Here is a 17,284-nt window from a genome sequence, read left to right as displayed (position 1 = left end):
GTCTCAAAATATAAGAAAGGTCACTTTCATTACAGCATGTTATTTAACCATCTGTGTCTCCTTTTATTTAAATATCTCTCTCCACAGGTAAAACAGTGTTTCATTACTGATTGAGTGTGGGGAAAGCTATTTCTCACTCTTCCTCACGTGTTACCCCCCTCTGTTTGAAGATACATCTGTCTCTGTGTCTCTGTGCCTCTCTCTCGTTGTCTCTTTCTCTCAGATGAGTACTTGTATTTTTCATTAGTGCAAACTCTACGCTCTGAGGGCACATTACCCATTGTTATCGCTCGCTCGCTCTCTCTCTCTCTCTCTCTATATATATATATATATATTTATGTATATATATTTATATACACCACCGTTCAAAAGTTTGGGGTCACTTAGAAATGTCCTTGTTTTTGAAAGAAAAGCACATTTTTTGTCCATTAAAGTAACATAACATGTATCTGAAATACAGACAATGTGTAGACATTGTTAATGTTATAGATTACTTTTGTAGCTGGAAACGGCAGATTTTTTATGGAATATCTACATAGGCGTACAGATGCCCATTATCAGCAACCATTACTCCTGTGTTCCAATGGCACGTTGTGTTAGCTAATCCAAGTTTATAATTTTAAAAGGCTAATTGATCATTAGAAAATCATTTTAAAATTATGGTAGCACAGCTGAAAACTGTTGTCCTGATTAAAGAAGCAATAAAACTGGCCTTCAAACTAGTTGAGTATCTGGAGCATCAGCATTTGTGGGTTCGATTAAAGGCTCAAAATGGCCAGAAACAAAGGACTTTTTCTGAAACTCTTCAGTCTATTCTTATTCTAAGAAATGAAGGCTATTCCATGTGAGAAAATGCCAAGAAACTGAAGATCTCGTACAACGCTGTGTACTACTCCCTTCACAGAACAGCGCAAACTGGCTCTAACTAGAATAGAAAGAGGAGTGGGAGGCCCCGGTGCACAACTGAGCAAGAGGACAAGTACATTAGAGTGTCTAGTTTGAGAAACAGCCACCTCACAAGTCCTCAACTGGCAGCTTCATTAAATAGTACCCGCAAAACACCAGTCTCAACGTCAACAGTGAAGAGGCGTCTCCATTAAAACTCAGGGGGGAAAAAATGCCTTTTCTTTCAAAAACAAGGACATTTCTAAGTGACCCCAAACTTTTGAACGGTAGTGTATATCTTTCTGCCTTTCAGTGTGAGTTCAATAATGTGTGATGAGTGTCCTTTTAGACCTCCTTTCCTGTGCAGACTTCATCAATCTATCCACACAGTATGATAACTGATAACCAGAATCTAGGCCCCCTCTCTCTAGGAGTGTACACGTTAAGCATCTAACAGGTGTCTCTCTCTCTCCAGCAGTGTACATTTTCAGCCTCTAACAGGTATCTCTCTCTCTCTCTCCAGGAGTGTACATGTTCAGCCCCTAACAGGTATATCTCGCTCTCTCTCCAGGAGTGTACACGTTCGGGCTGTTCACTGTGGACATCTTTGTAAACGCGGGCCAGGTGGTGACGGGCAACCTGTCCCCCCACTTCCTGACGGTGTGTAAGCCCAACTTCACGGCCCTGGGCTGCCAGCACGCCCTCCGCTACATCAGCCACCAAGAGGCCTGCACCGGGAACCAGGAGGATATCCTGCGTGCACGTAAAACCTTCCCCTCCAAAGAGGCTGCTCTCAGCGTCTACGCAGCTCTCTATCTTGCGGTGAGTAGGAACCTATGTACCAAAGATACATGTTGAGAGAGTGAGTGAGTCCCTGTTACAACTCCTCACTAGCTCCATGTAATAACTATGGAATACATATTAGGATTATATAGTAGTAATACATATGAATACAAAGTAGGCTTTCAGAACTGTATAGACATCGCTGGGACATCTAGGCGTGAAAGGGTAATTCCAAGATTCTGTGAGGGACAGGCTTTTGAACATCTTAATGATTGAAGTGGATTTAGTGAGTAGGCCCAATAGATGCCGGTCTTGGGTGGACTGGTGTTCTTTGATGGCTATGAGTCAGACTAGATGCGAAGAACACTGCAAAAAATATCCTGGTAGTCTCTAAACCTGTATAATCTGGTCATTAATTCTTGCCAGATTGGTCTAGGCTGTCATGTCTCAAAATTTTGTTTTTCGTTTTGGACTCTGGTTTCGAGTCGCAGCCTTTCATTGGTCGAAGAGTGTCTGCTGGTAAGATGCAATTGTTTGACGATTTCACATTTGATATTTCACTTTTTTCAATCAAATTTGTTCCATCACCCACACAGTATGTAGAACAACTTTCTCTATATTGTTTTGGTCTGAAGCTTTGCTTTTTATCTGGCTGGTAGATTTGCATAAAAATGGACATCTCCAAGTCTCTGAACAGTTCTGTCTTTTTTTCTGGCTGCTGATATGCGTATAGATGGATTTCTCCTAGTCTCTGAGTTCTGCTGGAGGAGTATGTACAGTCACCTCCAAAATGATTGCCACCCTTGATAAAGATGGAGCAAAAAAGACTATATAAAATAAATAATACTAATACCGAGCTATATTATATGCTCAGGGTTGGGTAGTAATGGATTACATTTAACAGGGATCATGTTTTTTATGTTATTTTTTAATAAATTTTTTATTTCACCTTTATTTAACCAGGTAGGCTAGTTGAGAACAAGTTCTCATTTACAACTGCGACCTGGCCAAGATAAAGCAAAGCAGTGTGACACAAACAACACATAGTTACACATGGAATAAACAGGCGTACAGTCAATAACACAATAGAAAAAAATTGTCTATATACAGTGTGTTCAAATGGAGCGAGGAGGTAGGCAATAAATAGGCCATAGGAGCGAAGTAATAGATAAACAACATAGAATGCCCACCCCAACTCACGCCTCGACCAAACCAAAATAGAGACATAAAAAGGAACTAAGGTCAGGGCGTGACAGTGATCCGCTTACAAAAATGAAGTAACTGTAATCAGCCTGGATGACATTTTCTTAAAATTAGGATTACAGTGACATTCTTAAAAACAGCTGATTACATTTGGGATGACTTTATCAACTAAAATCAGGACAATTTGAAATTGTTTACACCAGTGATATGTTTTTTAGCATGGGCTGCATCTCAATCCACCGCATCTACTGATAATGCCCTTCCGCATCTGTGGTGAACGGTGGCAGAGCTAGAGTGGTGGTTGTCAGACCACGAGACATCCCAAAAATCGGTCTTCTCACATAAATGTCTGTAGCGTCCGAAACTATTACGACAACTCAGCTCATGACCCTGGGACTGAACACCTCCTTTTGCAACTGGATCCTGGGCTACCTGACGGGCCGCCCCCATGCGGTGAAGGCAGGCAACAACACATCCACATCCATCCAAAGCAGCTGCGGTCATCCCCCTCTTCAAAGGGGGGGACACTCTTGACCCAAACTGCTACAGACCTATATCTATCCTACCGCGCCTTTCTAAGGTCTTCGAAAGCCAAGTCAACAAACAGATTACCGACCATTTCGAATCTCACCATACCTTCTCTGCTATGCAATCTGGTTTCAGAGCTGGTCAATGGGTGCACCTCAGCCACGCTCAAGGTCCTAAACGACATCTTAACCGCCATCGATAAGAAACATTACTGTGCAGCCGTATTCATTGATCTGGCCAAGGCTTTCAACTCTGTCAATCACCACATCCTCATTGGCAGACTCGACAGCCTTGGTTTCCCAAATGATTGCCTCGCCTGGTTCACCAACTACTTCTCTGATAGAGTTCAGTGTGTCAAATCGGAGGGTCTGCTGTTCGGACCTCTGGCAGTCTCTATGGGGGTGCCACAGGGTTCAATTCTTGGACCGACTCTCTTCTCTGTATACATCAATGAGGTCGCTCTTGCTGCTGGTGAGTCTCTGATCCACCTCTACGCAGACGACACCATTCTGTATACTTCCGGCCCTTCTTTGGACACTGTGTTAACAACCCTCCAGGCAAGCTTCAATGCCATACAACTCTCCTTCCGTGGCCTCCAATTGCTCTTAAATACAAGTAAAACTAAATGCATGCTCTTCAACCGATCGCTACCTGCACCTACCCGCCTGTCCAACATCACTACTCTGGACGGCTCTGACTTAGAATATGTGGACAACTACAAATACTTAGGTGTCTGGTTAGACTGTAAACTCTCCTTCCAGACCCATATCAAACATCTCCAATCCAAAGTTAAATCTAGAATTGGCTTCCTATTTCGCAACAAAGCATCCTTCACTCATTCTGCCAAACATACCCTTGTAAAACTGACCATCCTACCAATCCTCGACTTTGGCGATGTCATTTACAAAATAGCCTCCAATACCCTATTCAACAAATTGGATGCAGTCTATCACAGTGCAATCCGTTTTGTCACCAAAGCCCCATATACTACCCACCATTGCGACCTGTACGCTCTCGTTGGCTGGCCCTCGCTTCATACTCGTCGCCAAACCCACTGGCTCCATGTCATCTACAAGACCCTGCTAGGTAAAGTCCCCCTTATCTCAGCTCGCTGGTCACCATAGCATCTCCCACCTGTAGCACACGCTCCAGCAGGTATATCTCTCTAGTCACCCCCAAAACCAATTCTTTCTTTGGCCGCCTCTCCTTCCAGTTCTCTGCTGCCAATGACTGGAACGAACTACAAAAATCTCTGAAACTGGAAACACTTATCTCCCTCACTAGCTTTAAGCACCAACTGTCAGAGCAGCTCACAGATTACTGCACCTGTACATAGCCCACCTATAATTTAGCCCAAACAACTACCTCTTTCCCAACTGTATTTAATTTTAATTTATTTATTTATTTTGCTCCTTTGCACCCCATTATTTTTATTTGTACTTTGCACATTCTTCCATTGCAAAACTACCATTCCAGTGTTTTACTTGCTATATTGTATTTACTTTGCCACCATGGCCTTTTTTGCCTTTACCTCCCTTCTCACCTCATTTTCTCACATTGTATATAGACTTGTTTATACTGTATTATTGACTGTATGTTTGTTTTACTCCATGTGTAACTCTGTGTCGTTGTATCTGTCGAACTGCTTTGCTTTATCTTGGCCAGGTCGCAATTGTAAATGTGAACTTGTTCTCAACTTGCCTACCTGGTTAAATAAAGGTAAATAAATAAATAAATAAAAACATGTTATTGTCCACGCTACAATAACAAAATACTTAAATAGATGTAATTTTGTTCTTGAAAAATTTAGTTGAAATACTGTAGAATTATATTCATTCCCATAGAGGACTGCTGCTATTGGAGAGTGCCAAAATGGCCGACCGGTGGCTTCAAAGCCTCTCAATGGCCAATACATATCATCAGGAATGGTCTAAGATCCTTCCCAATGTGTTCTCCAATCTCATAAAACGTTATAGAAAAAGGCTGAGTGCCGTTATCCTCGCAAGGGGAGGGTCCACAAAGCATTGTAATTTTGACACCTATCTTTTTGAGATTTTTATTTATTACTTGTTAAACAAAATATATTTTTCTGAGCAATTGTATAAGTATAAAATAATATTATTTCTATATTTTTTTTAGCTTACAATATAGCTAGTTATTTGTATTATTATTATTATTATTATTTAAAAAAAATCTTTATCAAGAGTGCCAATCATTTTGGAGGTGACTGTATACTCACCTGACTAGCCTGTGGTAGTAGTGACATCATCACCCTTGACTACCTGCATTTGGAATGCAGATGTGCAGGAAGGCAGACACAGCATGCTGCAGAGAATTAGATTCTGTTCATCAGCTCCAATAAGCCCACACATAGAAGCCAGAAAGCAGAAAGCACTCGTCCTAACACACACACGTGCACACACACACTCACTAACATGCACAAACACACTGGAACAGTGTTGACTGTTTCTTGGATTTCTTTAAAAAAAAATTGCTACGAATATCAGACTTGGACACAATGTTTGGCTGGTTGATCAAATTCCGCTTAAAATAATATCCTTCACTGAATGCTAGCAGACAAAGCCTGTTTCTTTATTTAAAGATGATCCTGCTGATTCCCCCTACTCACTCTGGAAAGTGCTGCTAGTTGAATGATTTGAGGGTGAATTACAGTAATTAGCACAGGAATGCCCTGGTAAAAAGTAGTGTACTATATTGGGAATAAGGTGCCTTTTCAGAAACAGCTTCAGTCTGCAAATCTATAACCTGTAGGGAACACAAGATATGGTCTATACATGGGATATAAGTTCCTCACTTATAGGTGGCAAAAATTGGGATATGGGATAGGGGAATGGACAAGGTATAAGCACATTAAATACTGTAGTATTTACTATAGCTAAAAACGTGTAATGTTTCTGCAGACTGTAGTATTTTTGTGGACATTACTATTTATTTCAGAGTTTTTGCAGATAAAACTGTAGTATTTACTATAGTATTCTACAGTATACTACAACATTCTGTAGTAACAACTACACATGATCAAGGAATACTTCAGTGTGTAGTATTATTCTATAGGATTCTTCAGTATATTAAAGTTTACTACAGAATACTGTAGTATTGTAGTATTCTATAGTAAACTGTAGTATTTCATGTGGGATGGTTAATATATATATAACATGACAGAAGATCAAAACAAACATATTGATATATAAAAAAAAAATCTTGGCTATGAATTATTTGGCTATGAGAAAGACTGGAGTAGGACATTAAAGGGAAAAGTGATCCTAGATCAGCACTCATACACTGAGACATGTAAATATGAGTCCTGTTCAGAGGACCACAATCTGATGGCAGTGTCTTTCATAAGGAATCCTAACTTCACTGCAGACTACAGCTACAGGGGAATACACTTCCCAGATCAAACTCTGTCAGATTTTCTTATCTGTGATGGGTTAGATCATCTTAAGGCATACAGTACCTTCAGAACATTACAAAATGGGATTAAAATGGATTTAATTTTCATTTATTTGACAAAAAAATGAAAATGAAATCCATTACACAAAATACTGTGTAATGTCAAAGTGGAATAAAAAGTCAAACATATATTTTTTAATACAAAATAAAACACACATATATCGTTATCTTTTTTTATTCTTAAAGATGTGTGAAGTTGGTTGTTGATCATAACTAGACAGCCATTTTTGAGTCTTGCCATAGATTTTCAAGACGATTTATGTCAAAATTGTAACTAGGCCACTGAGGAACATTCAATGGCTTCTTGGTAAGAAACTCCAGTGTGTATTTGGCCTTGTGTTTTAGGTAGTCCTGCTGAAAGGTGAATTTGTCTCCCAGTGTCTGTCGGAAAGCATACTGAATCAAGTTTTCCTCTAGGATTTTGCCTGTGCTTAGCTCTATTCCATTTATTTTTATCCTAAAAAACTCCTTAGTCCTTGTCAATGACAATCTTACCCATAACATGATGCAGCCACCACCATGCTTGAAAATATGAAAAGTGTTACTCAGTGATGTGTTGTGTTGGATTTGCCCCAAACATAACGCTTTGTATTTTCTGCAGTATTACTTTAGTGCCTTATTTGAAACATGATGCATGTTTTGGAATATTTGCATTCTGTACAGGTTTCCTTCTTTTAACTCTGTCATTTACAGTGGTTCCTCCTTTAAAAATTGTGAGCTTACACCGTGGGACTTAGAGGTAATTTGTGGTTCAGAACGGTACCACTTCATTGCTCCAGACCAGCGCAAGGGAGAGCTAGAGCATTGACTATGCTTTTGGGTCCTGCTGTGTCTCTAACTGACAATGAATGGGCGACATAAACCTAAATAGAAACTGATAATTGTGGACTTCAGTATTACTTACTCAAACTGTTATTACACTAAGGTTTTTATTATTTTATTTTGTAAGGATTATTTTGGTCTTACTGTAGTAGTGTAGGCCACTCCCGACCGGTCACGTTATACAGCGCCTGAGGGGTCTAATGGGGTCCAATGGTCTAAGACACTGTGTTGCTACAGATGCTGGTTCAATACCCGTGCTGCCCTCAACTGGGAGACCTATGAGATGATTGTAGGTTTTTGGTTTCTCTCCCTCTAAAAACAGAAATAAATCATTCTAAATAACATACTGGCTTTATTTACAAATTAGTAACAATGTCTCACCCCATGTTCCAGAATTATCATTTTCTCGGTCATTTTACGTTATTTGAAAATGAAATCATCTCCAAAATATTGTTATTTTTTTAAAGAAAGTGATTATTCTTATTATTATTAATTTAGAATGATATGAAAGCCCATTGGATATTCTCACATATATATTATAAACCCTGTTATTAGGAGGACAATATATATTGGTCATATTGTTCATGGCTCCCGAGTGGCACACAATGGGATTGTCTTGCAGTTCTCCAGCTGTATCCACTGAAAGAGCACGAGGTTCAAGGCACGAGGGCAGGGGGCACGGGATGGGCCGCAGAGCCATGCACAGAAGACCGACCTAGCCACCCCGCCACACTGGCAACACTAAGGGCATTGCACTAATAATGGCGCTGACAAGGGAAACGTTCCCGCGGTTCTGTTATTAGTGCCAGTCTGCACGTTCAAACTAAACAATGTAACTAATAATGGCATCTTTATGCTTTCGTTAAAAAAATGATGATAAAAATACTCTTTCAAAATGCCAATGTTTATTTAGTTATGGATCCATAACAAATTACTATGGGAATAAATGTCACTGAATTACAGACATATCCTCCAATCCTCTATATGTAATTATTGGCGGAGAGTCACAACTTATTTTTCGATATACTGTAGGCCTACCGTAGGCGACATGAGTCTCACTAGTGAGTAATGTGCTGGTCAAAGTGGTGTAGGTCTTATTTATTTAAAGAGCATATTGAAGTTAGAAGCAATAGCCTACAACTATTTTAGCACAATTTCATGCTGCTCTGAGACAAGCGTTGGGACTGGTCTTGATAAATCAGTGAGATTTTTATTTTCACTGAATCTCCGTTTGGGTATTGCTTAGATTAGAATTAGAAAATTTGAGTGTAGAAATGCTATACTCTTAGTGTAACCTTTATTTAACTAGGCAAGTCTGTTAAGAACAAATTCTTATTTACAAGGACAGCCTACACCTTTGTCCCTGTCAGGGAATTGAACCCCGGTCTCCCACAAGACCGCATGACACAGGGATTCTTTAGCTAATTAGCCCAGTACTGTACTCCCGACAGTCACGTTCAACAGTGCCACGTTCTACTCCCGACTGTCACGTTATACAGCGCCAATATTTTCCATACCATCCTGACAGAATTTTTCTTGGAATAGAAACACCATAATATTAATCAAATGAATTAAGCAAGTACCAATAAAAGTTTGGACAGCTATTCATTCCAGGGTTTTTCTTTATTTTTGTACTATTTTCTACATTGTAGAATAATAGTGAAGACATCACAACTATGAAATAACACATATGAAATCAGTTAAGAACAAATTCTTATTTAAAGGGACAGCCTACTCCTTCCCCCCGTCGGGGAATTGAATCCCGGTCTCCTGCGTGTCCGCATTCTCTAGTAAAGCCATTATTGAAGGCTATCAAATGCTTCTTAAAGATGCCCTCTGGTTGTCAAACTAGCACTAACAAGCATTAATGGTACCAGTGGTTCACACTTAAATAACATGCCATAGAATTCTGCACCATGCAAGCTGCGCCTTTTACACTGTAGTACACTGCAACTTTTAAAAGAGGAACCACTGTATGTTAGTATTGTGAATGAACTACAATGTTGTTAATCCATCCTCAGTGTTCTCCTATCACAGCCATTAAACTCGAAATCCCTGAGCGGTTTCCTTCCTCTCCGGAAACTGACTTAGGAAGGGCACCTATATATCTGTAGTGATTGGGCGTATTGATACACCATCCAAAGTGTAATTAATAACTGTACCATGCTCAAAGGAATATTCATTGTCTGCTTCTTTTTTTGCCATCAACCAATAGGTGCCTTTCTTTGCGAACCATTTGAAAACCTCCCTGGTCTTTGTGGTTGAATCTGTGCTTGGATTTCACTGCTCGACTGAGGGACCTTGCAGATAATTGTATGTGTGGGGTACAGAGATGGGGTAGTCATTTAAAAATCATGTTAAACACTTGTTGCACAGAGTCCATGCAACCTATTATGTGACTTGTTAAGCATGTTTTTACTCCTGAACCTATTTAGGCTTGCCATAACAAAAGGGTTGAAAACTTATTAACTCATTTTTTATTAATTTCAAATAATGTGGGGGGAGTCTAAAAAAGAACATAGAGAAAAAGGCTGTTGTATAAAACACCTGTCTCCAGATTACATCTTCAAACTAAGGGCAGCCATTTGCATTGCTAGTAATAGCCTAATGTTAGCTAGCTAGCTAATATTGAACCTAGCTAGTTGGTTAGCTTTAGCTACCAGCAGATTCATGCAGAGTCGTAACATTATGAGTTGGGAATATGTCAGGCCTAACAACACCTGTGCCAATATATCCTCCAAACACCAGCTTCGAGGGCAATTTCACTTTAGTACAATGGGTTACCAACATATTCAAGTAATGATTGTCATATTTTTATAAAAATATTATTTTGATGAATTTATTAATACTATTTCATCCTTCCACAAAATATAGTCCCGACACAAATCAAAGGATGCTACCCAAGCCGGCTGGTCGTTCGTTCTATCGGTTCCGTTGCCAGAGATGCAACACAATCATTAGGTTTTTTTGTTCTGTATCTATGGACGCGACCCAGTCATTCGTTCTAAATGTTCTATTGCCATACTGGCTGGCAACGATTTTATCCCTTGCTAGCTAGCCAACTACGGATAACTTACAGTCACAATGCAGCCAGAATAACAGCAAAGTCGCTGCATTTGTGTTTGTTTAAGCTATTTTATTTGGATACATCCATAACAATGAGCTAATGATGTGCAATTATGCTCTCTTGTCAGGACACTGTTGTTCAGAGGAGCTAGCCAACAACACAGCTAACACAATCACTTAAAACTGAAGCTGCAATTCGTTTCGTTTTACTTGTTCGCTATTGACATTTCTTTGTATAGATCCATAAAAATGATGCCAGCTGATTCATGATTTCGACTGGCTGAGAAAAGCTGTCTGCCTGTCTCTCTCATCCCGACTCCCGGCACGTTCATTACTATGGGACAGCTGGAGATTGAATTTCAATATTGAAACAATGTTGCAAATGTCGAAGAGACAGACAGCAAGGTTTATACAAATCTCCGCTATTGAAAAACCAAATGCTAGTCTAAAAGAAATGGGAGATAATGTCTAGATGCTTTTTATAGTGGCGATCAAGTTCATAAATTGCCTGGCTGGGCTGATGAGGCAGTGGATTGCGCAGTGAGATGGAACAGAGTAAATATGCATTTCAACATCATAGCTTTAGCCAGTGGTAACTTGTGGAATAGACACAGGCTGGAATGCAGTTTTAACCAATCAGCATCCAGGATTAGACCCACCCATTGTATACTGTTTAGCTAGCTAGCTACATGTCTAAACAAAATACAATAGAATATCAGGATGTCACTGTGACAACTGCCTACAGACATGTTGATATACATAGTATAAACCAGCCTTATTCTTGAAATCTTCGGTTGTTTTGTACACTACCGTACTCACTCTGTGTAGCACATGGCCTCACATGTGAATCTTTGAAGAATGGTGGGGCTAAGGCTTAAGAGTGTGTGAACGATGCTGAATGGAGGTAGACAGAGAGAAGCTCTCCAGTAGGTGTACCAAAACATTCAAGGGCCATTTTCTCAAAAGGCGGAAATATCAACTTTCAAAGCAGAATTACTTTACCATTTTTCCTCAAATGTAGTGTATGATATACCATTTTCTAGCTCGAAGTCTCTACTTTTATCCAATGTAAAAAACACAATTTCAAAATTTGCTACATAAGACCGAATCGAGCCGGTCGTTCACAAATGTGGGAAAAAATCAAGCGGTGTGAATACTTTCTGAAGGCACTGTATATCCCACGTAGCAAATATCCCTTTTACTAGTTCCAGTGTTTGACTAGTTTCCTAAAGGTACAGTTGAAGTCTGAAGTTTACATACACCTTAGCCAACTATATTTAAACTCAGTTTTTCACAATTCCTGACATTTAATCCCAGTAAAAATGCCCTGTTTTAGGTCAGTTAGGATCACCACTTTATTTTAAGAATGTGAAATGTCAGAATAATAGTAGAGAGAATTATTTATTTCAGCTTTTATTTCTTTCATCACATTCCCAGTGGGTCAGAAGTTTACATACACTCAATTAGTATTTGGTAGCATTTCCTTTAAATTGTTTAACTTGGGTCAAACGTTTCGGGTAGCCTTCCACAAGCTTCCCACAATAAGTTGGGTGAATTTTGGCCCATTCCTCCTGACAGAGCTGGTGTAACTGAGTCAAGTTTGTCGGTCTGCTTGCTCGCACACCCTTTTTCAGTTCTGCCCACAAATGTTCTATAGGATTGAGGTAAGGACTTTGTGATGGCCACTCCAATGCCTTGACTTTGTTGTCCTTATTTTGCCACAACTTTGGAAGTATGCTTGGGGTCACTGTCCATTTGGAAGACCCATTTGCGACCAAGCTTTGACTTCCTGACTGATGTCTTGAGATGCTGCTCCAAAATATCCACATCATTTTCCCCCCTCATGATGCCATCTATTTTGTGAAGTGCATCAGTTCCTCCTGCAGCAAAGCAACCCCTCAACATGATGCTGCCACCCCCGTGCTTCACGGTTGGGGTGGTGTTCTTCGGCTTGCAAGCCTCCCCCTTTTACTTCCAAACATAATGATGGTCATTATGGCCAAACAGTTCTATTTTTGTTTCAACAGATTTCTCCAAAAAGTACGATCTTTGTCCCCATGTGCAGTTGCAAACCGTGTCTGGCTATTTTATGGCAGTTTTGGAGCAGTGGCTTCTTCCTTGCTGAGAGGCCTTTCAAGTTATGTCGATATAGGACTTGTTTTTACTGTGGATATAGATACTTTTGTACCTGTTTCCTCCAGCATCTTCAGAAGCTCCTTTGCTGTTGTTCTGGGATTGATTTCTACTTTTTGCGTCTCCTTCATGAGCGGTATGACGGCTGCATGGTTTTTATACTTGCGTACTATTGTTTGTACAGAGGAACGTGATACCTTCAAGTGTTTGGAAATTGCTCCCAAGGATGAACCAGACTTGTGGAGGTCTTGGCTGATTTCTTTTGATTTTCCCATGATGTCAAACAAAGAGGCACTGAGTTTGAAGGCAGGCCTTGAAAAACATCCACAAGTACACCTCCAATTGACTCAAATTATGTCAGTTAGCCTATCAGAAGCTTCTAAAGCCCTGCCATAATTTTCTGGAATTTTCCAAGCTGTTTAAAGGCACAGTCAACTTCATGTATGTAAACCTTTGACCCACTGGAATTGTGATACAGTGAATTATAAGTGAAATAATCTGTCTGTAACAATTGTTGGAAAAATGACTTGTGTCATGCACAAAGTAGATGTCCTAACCGACTTGCCAAAACTATAGTTTGTTAACAAGAAATGTGTGGAGTTGTAATGTGGTCTGTGTGTTGCTGGTGTAGAAGAGTCAGGCGCAGGACAGCAGATATGAATAAATAAACATACTTTACTCAAAATATACAAATATAATAGAGCCCATATTAACGGGCCATACTACATACAAACAATTACTCACAACCAGGCATAGGGGAACAGAGGGTAAATAATGAACAAGTAATTGGGGAATTGAAACCAGGTGTGTAATACAAAGACAAAACAAATGGAAAATTAAAAGTGGATCGGCGATGGTGACATCGACCGCCGAACGCCGCCCGAACAAGGAGAGGAACCGACTTTGGCGGACGTCGTGACAGGAGTGGTTGAATAACGAGTTTTAAAGACTCCAACCTAAGTGTATGTAAACATCCGACTTCAAATGTACATCCACAGGTACGCCTCCAATTGACTCAAATTATGTCACAGTCACACATTTCTCAGACAGTTTTTTTTATGAGGCAGAGATTAGAAAAGACTGTGGAACAATATAATAATATAACAATATAATATAACAATAATATAACAATATAATTAATATATATATTGTTAGTCTGTAGTCTAGTACCCTATAACACAACATAAGCCAAATCAATTATTATAATACATCAAACATTTGGTACAGCCCCTATCATGACCCCAAGGTGAACCCCTGACAGAAGTTAGCTTTCTGCATGCTACTGTAAAGCAGCACTATGGAGATTGGTGATTACTCCTGTTATTCCCTCATTGTCTGGAGCATTATTACAGGCTGCTGGTAATGAGCCCATAGCAGGATCAAATGCTTGGCTTGTGGACATCATCTAGAATCTGTTGTATGGGATAATCTGAATGAGACAATGTGATTGTTGTATACTGTACTGTATTATAGGCTTACCTAGTACATTATGGCTGAGAATGGTATGTTCCCATTGAAAGGCAGTCCAAAGACATTCAATGGCAGTCCACTCTTTGATGGTATGCACAACCAAATATAATGAATGAAGTCATTTGACTTTATCTTTATGTGCAAAATGTACAGATTGTGGTTTTAAAACCTTAAGACCTCTATACAGGATGGGTTTGACAGTATATCCAGTCAGTCAGTAGAGTATGACAGCATGCTAACTCTGTGGGAGAGATTGATCTTTGAAAGGTTGTCAGTAAAGGACATTGTCACTCTTCTTCATCTCTTCAGAATATATTTATAGTGTCCCACTCCCATTTAACTGACAATCCTTGATTAGTGACAGTACAAATGTCACTTAATATGTGACATTAAAAAAGAAAATGTAGGTCGGAGCTTCAACTCCTGTGTAAAGCATTCTGTAAGGCTATTAGATGGTTGAAATCAAGTTGACCTCACCCATTGGGTAGATTGGATTACTGCCTCGGAGGACATTTTTGGAGGGACATAGTAAGAGTGTCGTCATGTGTGAAATGTATACGTTTTTAACAACTTACCACACATGGCCCCTGGGAAGGACTGTGAGCAATGCCCTTGACCTGAGTGGGAGAAAGTTTCCCTTCACACACACACCACCACTACCCTGACCACAGTATAGTCACTGTTTTAATGAAAGCTCTGGGGATACAGTGAATCACCACATAATGGGCCAGACCATTCCAAATGTTAAGGTCAATCAGCAGTAAGACTGAACCACTATCGCCTTTTGGGGGATTTACTGGGATTTCATTTTACACACAGAAGAGCTTATCATTGGGTTTAACTGTTTTTAATCAGGTTCTTTCTGCATGGGGAGATATGGTGAAGGAGGTGGTGATGGTATTCATCGTAGTTTGTTATCCTGCAGGAAGGAACGACTGTCTCGTAAAGCAGTGGTTCATCAACCGTGACGATGATCATCATGCTATATCACTGCTATCATTAACCCAGCGGAAATCAATACAAAATCTCTGATTTAAAATGGCAAACTTTTATAGTGCATTTTCTGCCTTTGGAACAGTGCATAATTTTTTTTTACTTGACGTCAACTCATGTCATGTAGAGATGTCATAAACTAACGCAGAGCGAGATAGAGAAAGATTTTTTTAAATCTAATGTTGTGTATCTCTTTCTATCCCCCAGAGGAGAGAAGGAATGAAAATGGGTCAGGGTACATGCAACCTTTGAGTCCATAGAGAGAGAGATAACAATGGGTAATGTGCCCTCAGAGCGTAGAGTTTGCACTAATGAAAAATACAATTACTCATCTGCCGCTCTGACATGAGGGATTCGTTATAAAGCGTGTGGCTTCACTTCAGAGGACTACAACAAGGGAAAACAAAACTCTTAATCATGTTTCCTCTCCTCTACTTCTCCAGCCATGTAACGACAGTGGGACAATGGGCATTTGTTTTCTCTCCGTTTGTTTAGTTACGTTTTAAGGGCCATTCAATTGCCTTTTAAGCTCATTTGCAACATGTTTAAATGAATGTTACAGTCACTTTTAAGTTACTTTTGAGAATTTTGAGTCCCACTGTCACCATGCCATGTCATATCAGAATGATTAAAACAATTAAGAAGAGTGACAGGGCCTGTTTAGTCCCCCTCTATCATCTGTGTCCCAGCTGGGTTAGAGGAGGCACCGCTCCGGGCACTTTCTCACTGCTTGACTCACAGGCTTCCTAATTTAGCACTGAGACAGGGGCAGCTGTGTACTCTGTGTGTTTCACTCTGTATGTCTGTCTGTCTCTCTGTCTGTCTGTCTCTCACTCCCACACCCCACCACCCTCTTTTTCTTTCTTTCTGTCTGTCTCTCTTTTCCACCAGTACCCTACGCTCTCTCAATCTGTGTCTATCTGTCTTTCCCTCTCAGGTAGAGCAGGGGGGCAAAGAGGCGACAGTTAGTTAGAAACAACACATCCACCGACAGCCCTGTACCCACCTCGGATATACTGTACTTTAGATGAGAAACCATTTACTTGAATAGAGACCCAGCTCTATACAGTCCTAGTCACACGGGGGACACATATATACTGTCGCAGGCATTGATACACTCTGTTGTTGCTGAATTAATATAGTATTGACATTCTCAAGATGTCTATGGTTCCTATATGTTGTATGCGGTCCCATTTGCTCTGTTTGAGAGATGACACCAATGCCGTATAAGGAAGATTAAGCACTGATTTGGCTATGTGCAGTCTATCGGTATGAAGGTAAGGGTGGGAGGATGTCTACTTCTTTGTAAAGAACTATAAATATATGTACATTCCCTAGGAGAAAGCATCTAGTTGTCTATAAAATGTGAGGGAATAACAGTGAAATTCATTGAACCATTCCCATCTTCTTCTTCCCTCTCACCAGAGTTACATCACGTGCACGGTGAAAGCCAAAGGGACGCGGCTAGCCAAGCCTGTGCTGTCCCTGGGTCTGATGTGTCTGGCCTTCCTCACAGGACTCAACAGAGTGGCTGAGTATCGGAACCACTGGTCTGATGTCATCGCTGGCTTCATCATAGGACTGGCCATCGCTACCTTCCTGGTAAGAACCTGTCCTGCAGCAGCATCAAAATTGTTACAATATCTGGTGTGCGTATTAGGACAGCATCAACACCAACTTCTTGGGACTGTGAGGCTGTCCTAAATTCAACACCATACTACTGGGTTGTAGAACCTGGATCAGCATCAGTATGGTTGTGTCCCACATGGTACCCTATTCCCTATCTAGTGCACTACGTTATACCATGGTGTGCTCTGGTCAAAAGTAGTGCACTATAGCGGGAATAGGGTTGTTAACCCATACCCTACCTGTCACATCACTCACTTACCCTACCAGTCAAAAGTTTGGACACACCTACTTATTCAAG

The 17,284-nt window shown here is 40.3% G+C and overlaps 1 protein-coding gene across 4 annotated transcripts in view; it reads left to right on the top strand.

The window, feature by feature from the left end:
* LOC112215547 (phospholipid phosphatase-related protein type 5) overlaps positions 1-17,284 on the top strand; it is a 103,300-nt gene that overhangs the window by 70,822 nt on the left and 15,194 nt on the right. For all 4 annotated transcript variants that reach the window (XM_024374650.2, XM_024374648.2, XM_024374651.2 and 1 more), the window contains 2 exons: positions 1,457-1,707; positions 16,783-16,959. In XM_024374650.2, the coding sequence (XP_024230418.1) occupies positions 1,457-1,707; positions 16,783-16,959 (428 nt within the window). The remainder of the gene's footprint in view (positions 1-1,456; positions 1,708-16,782; positions 16,960-17,284) is intronic.

Source organism: Oncorhynchus tshawytscha, linkage group LG16 (genome assembly GCF_018296145.1).
Source record: "Oncorhynchus tshawytscha isolate Ot180627B linkage group LG16, Otsh_v2.0, whole genome shotgun sequence".
Classification (NCBI taxonomy): Eukaryota; Metazoa; Chordata; class Actinopteri; order Salmoniformes; family Salmonidae; genus Oncorhynchus; species Oncorhynchus tshawytscha.
Note: the sequence above shows the minus strand (reverse complement) of the source record. Positions and strands in the feature narration are given on the sequence as shown.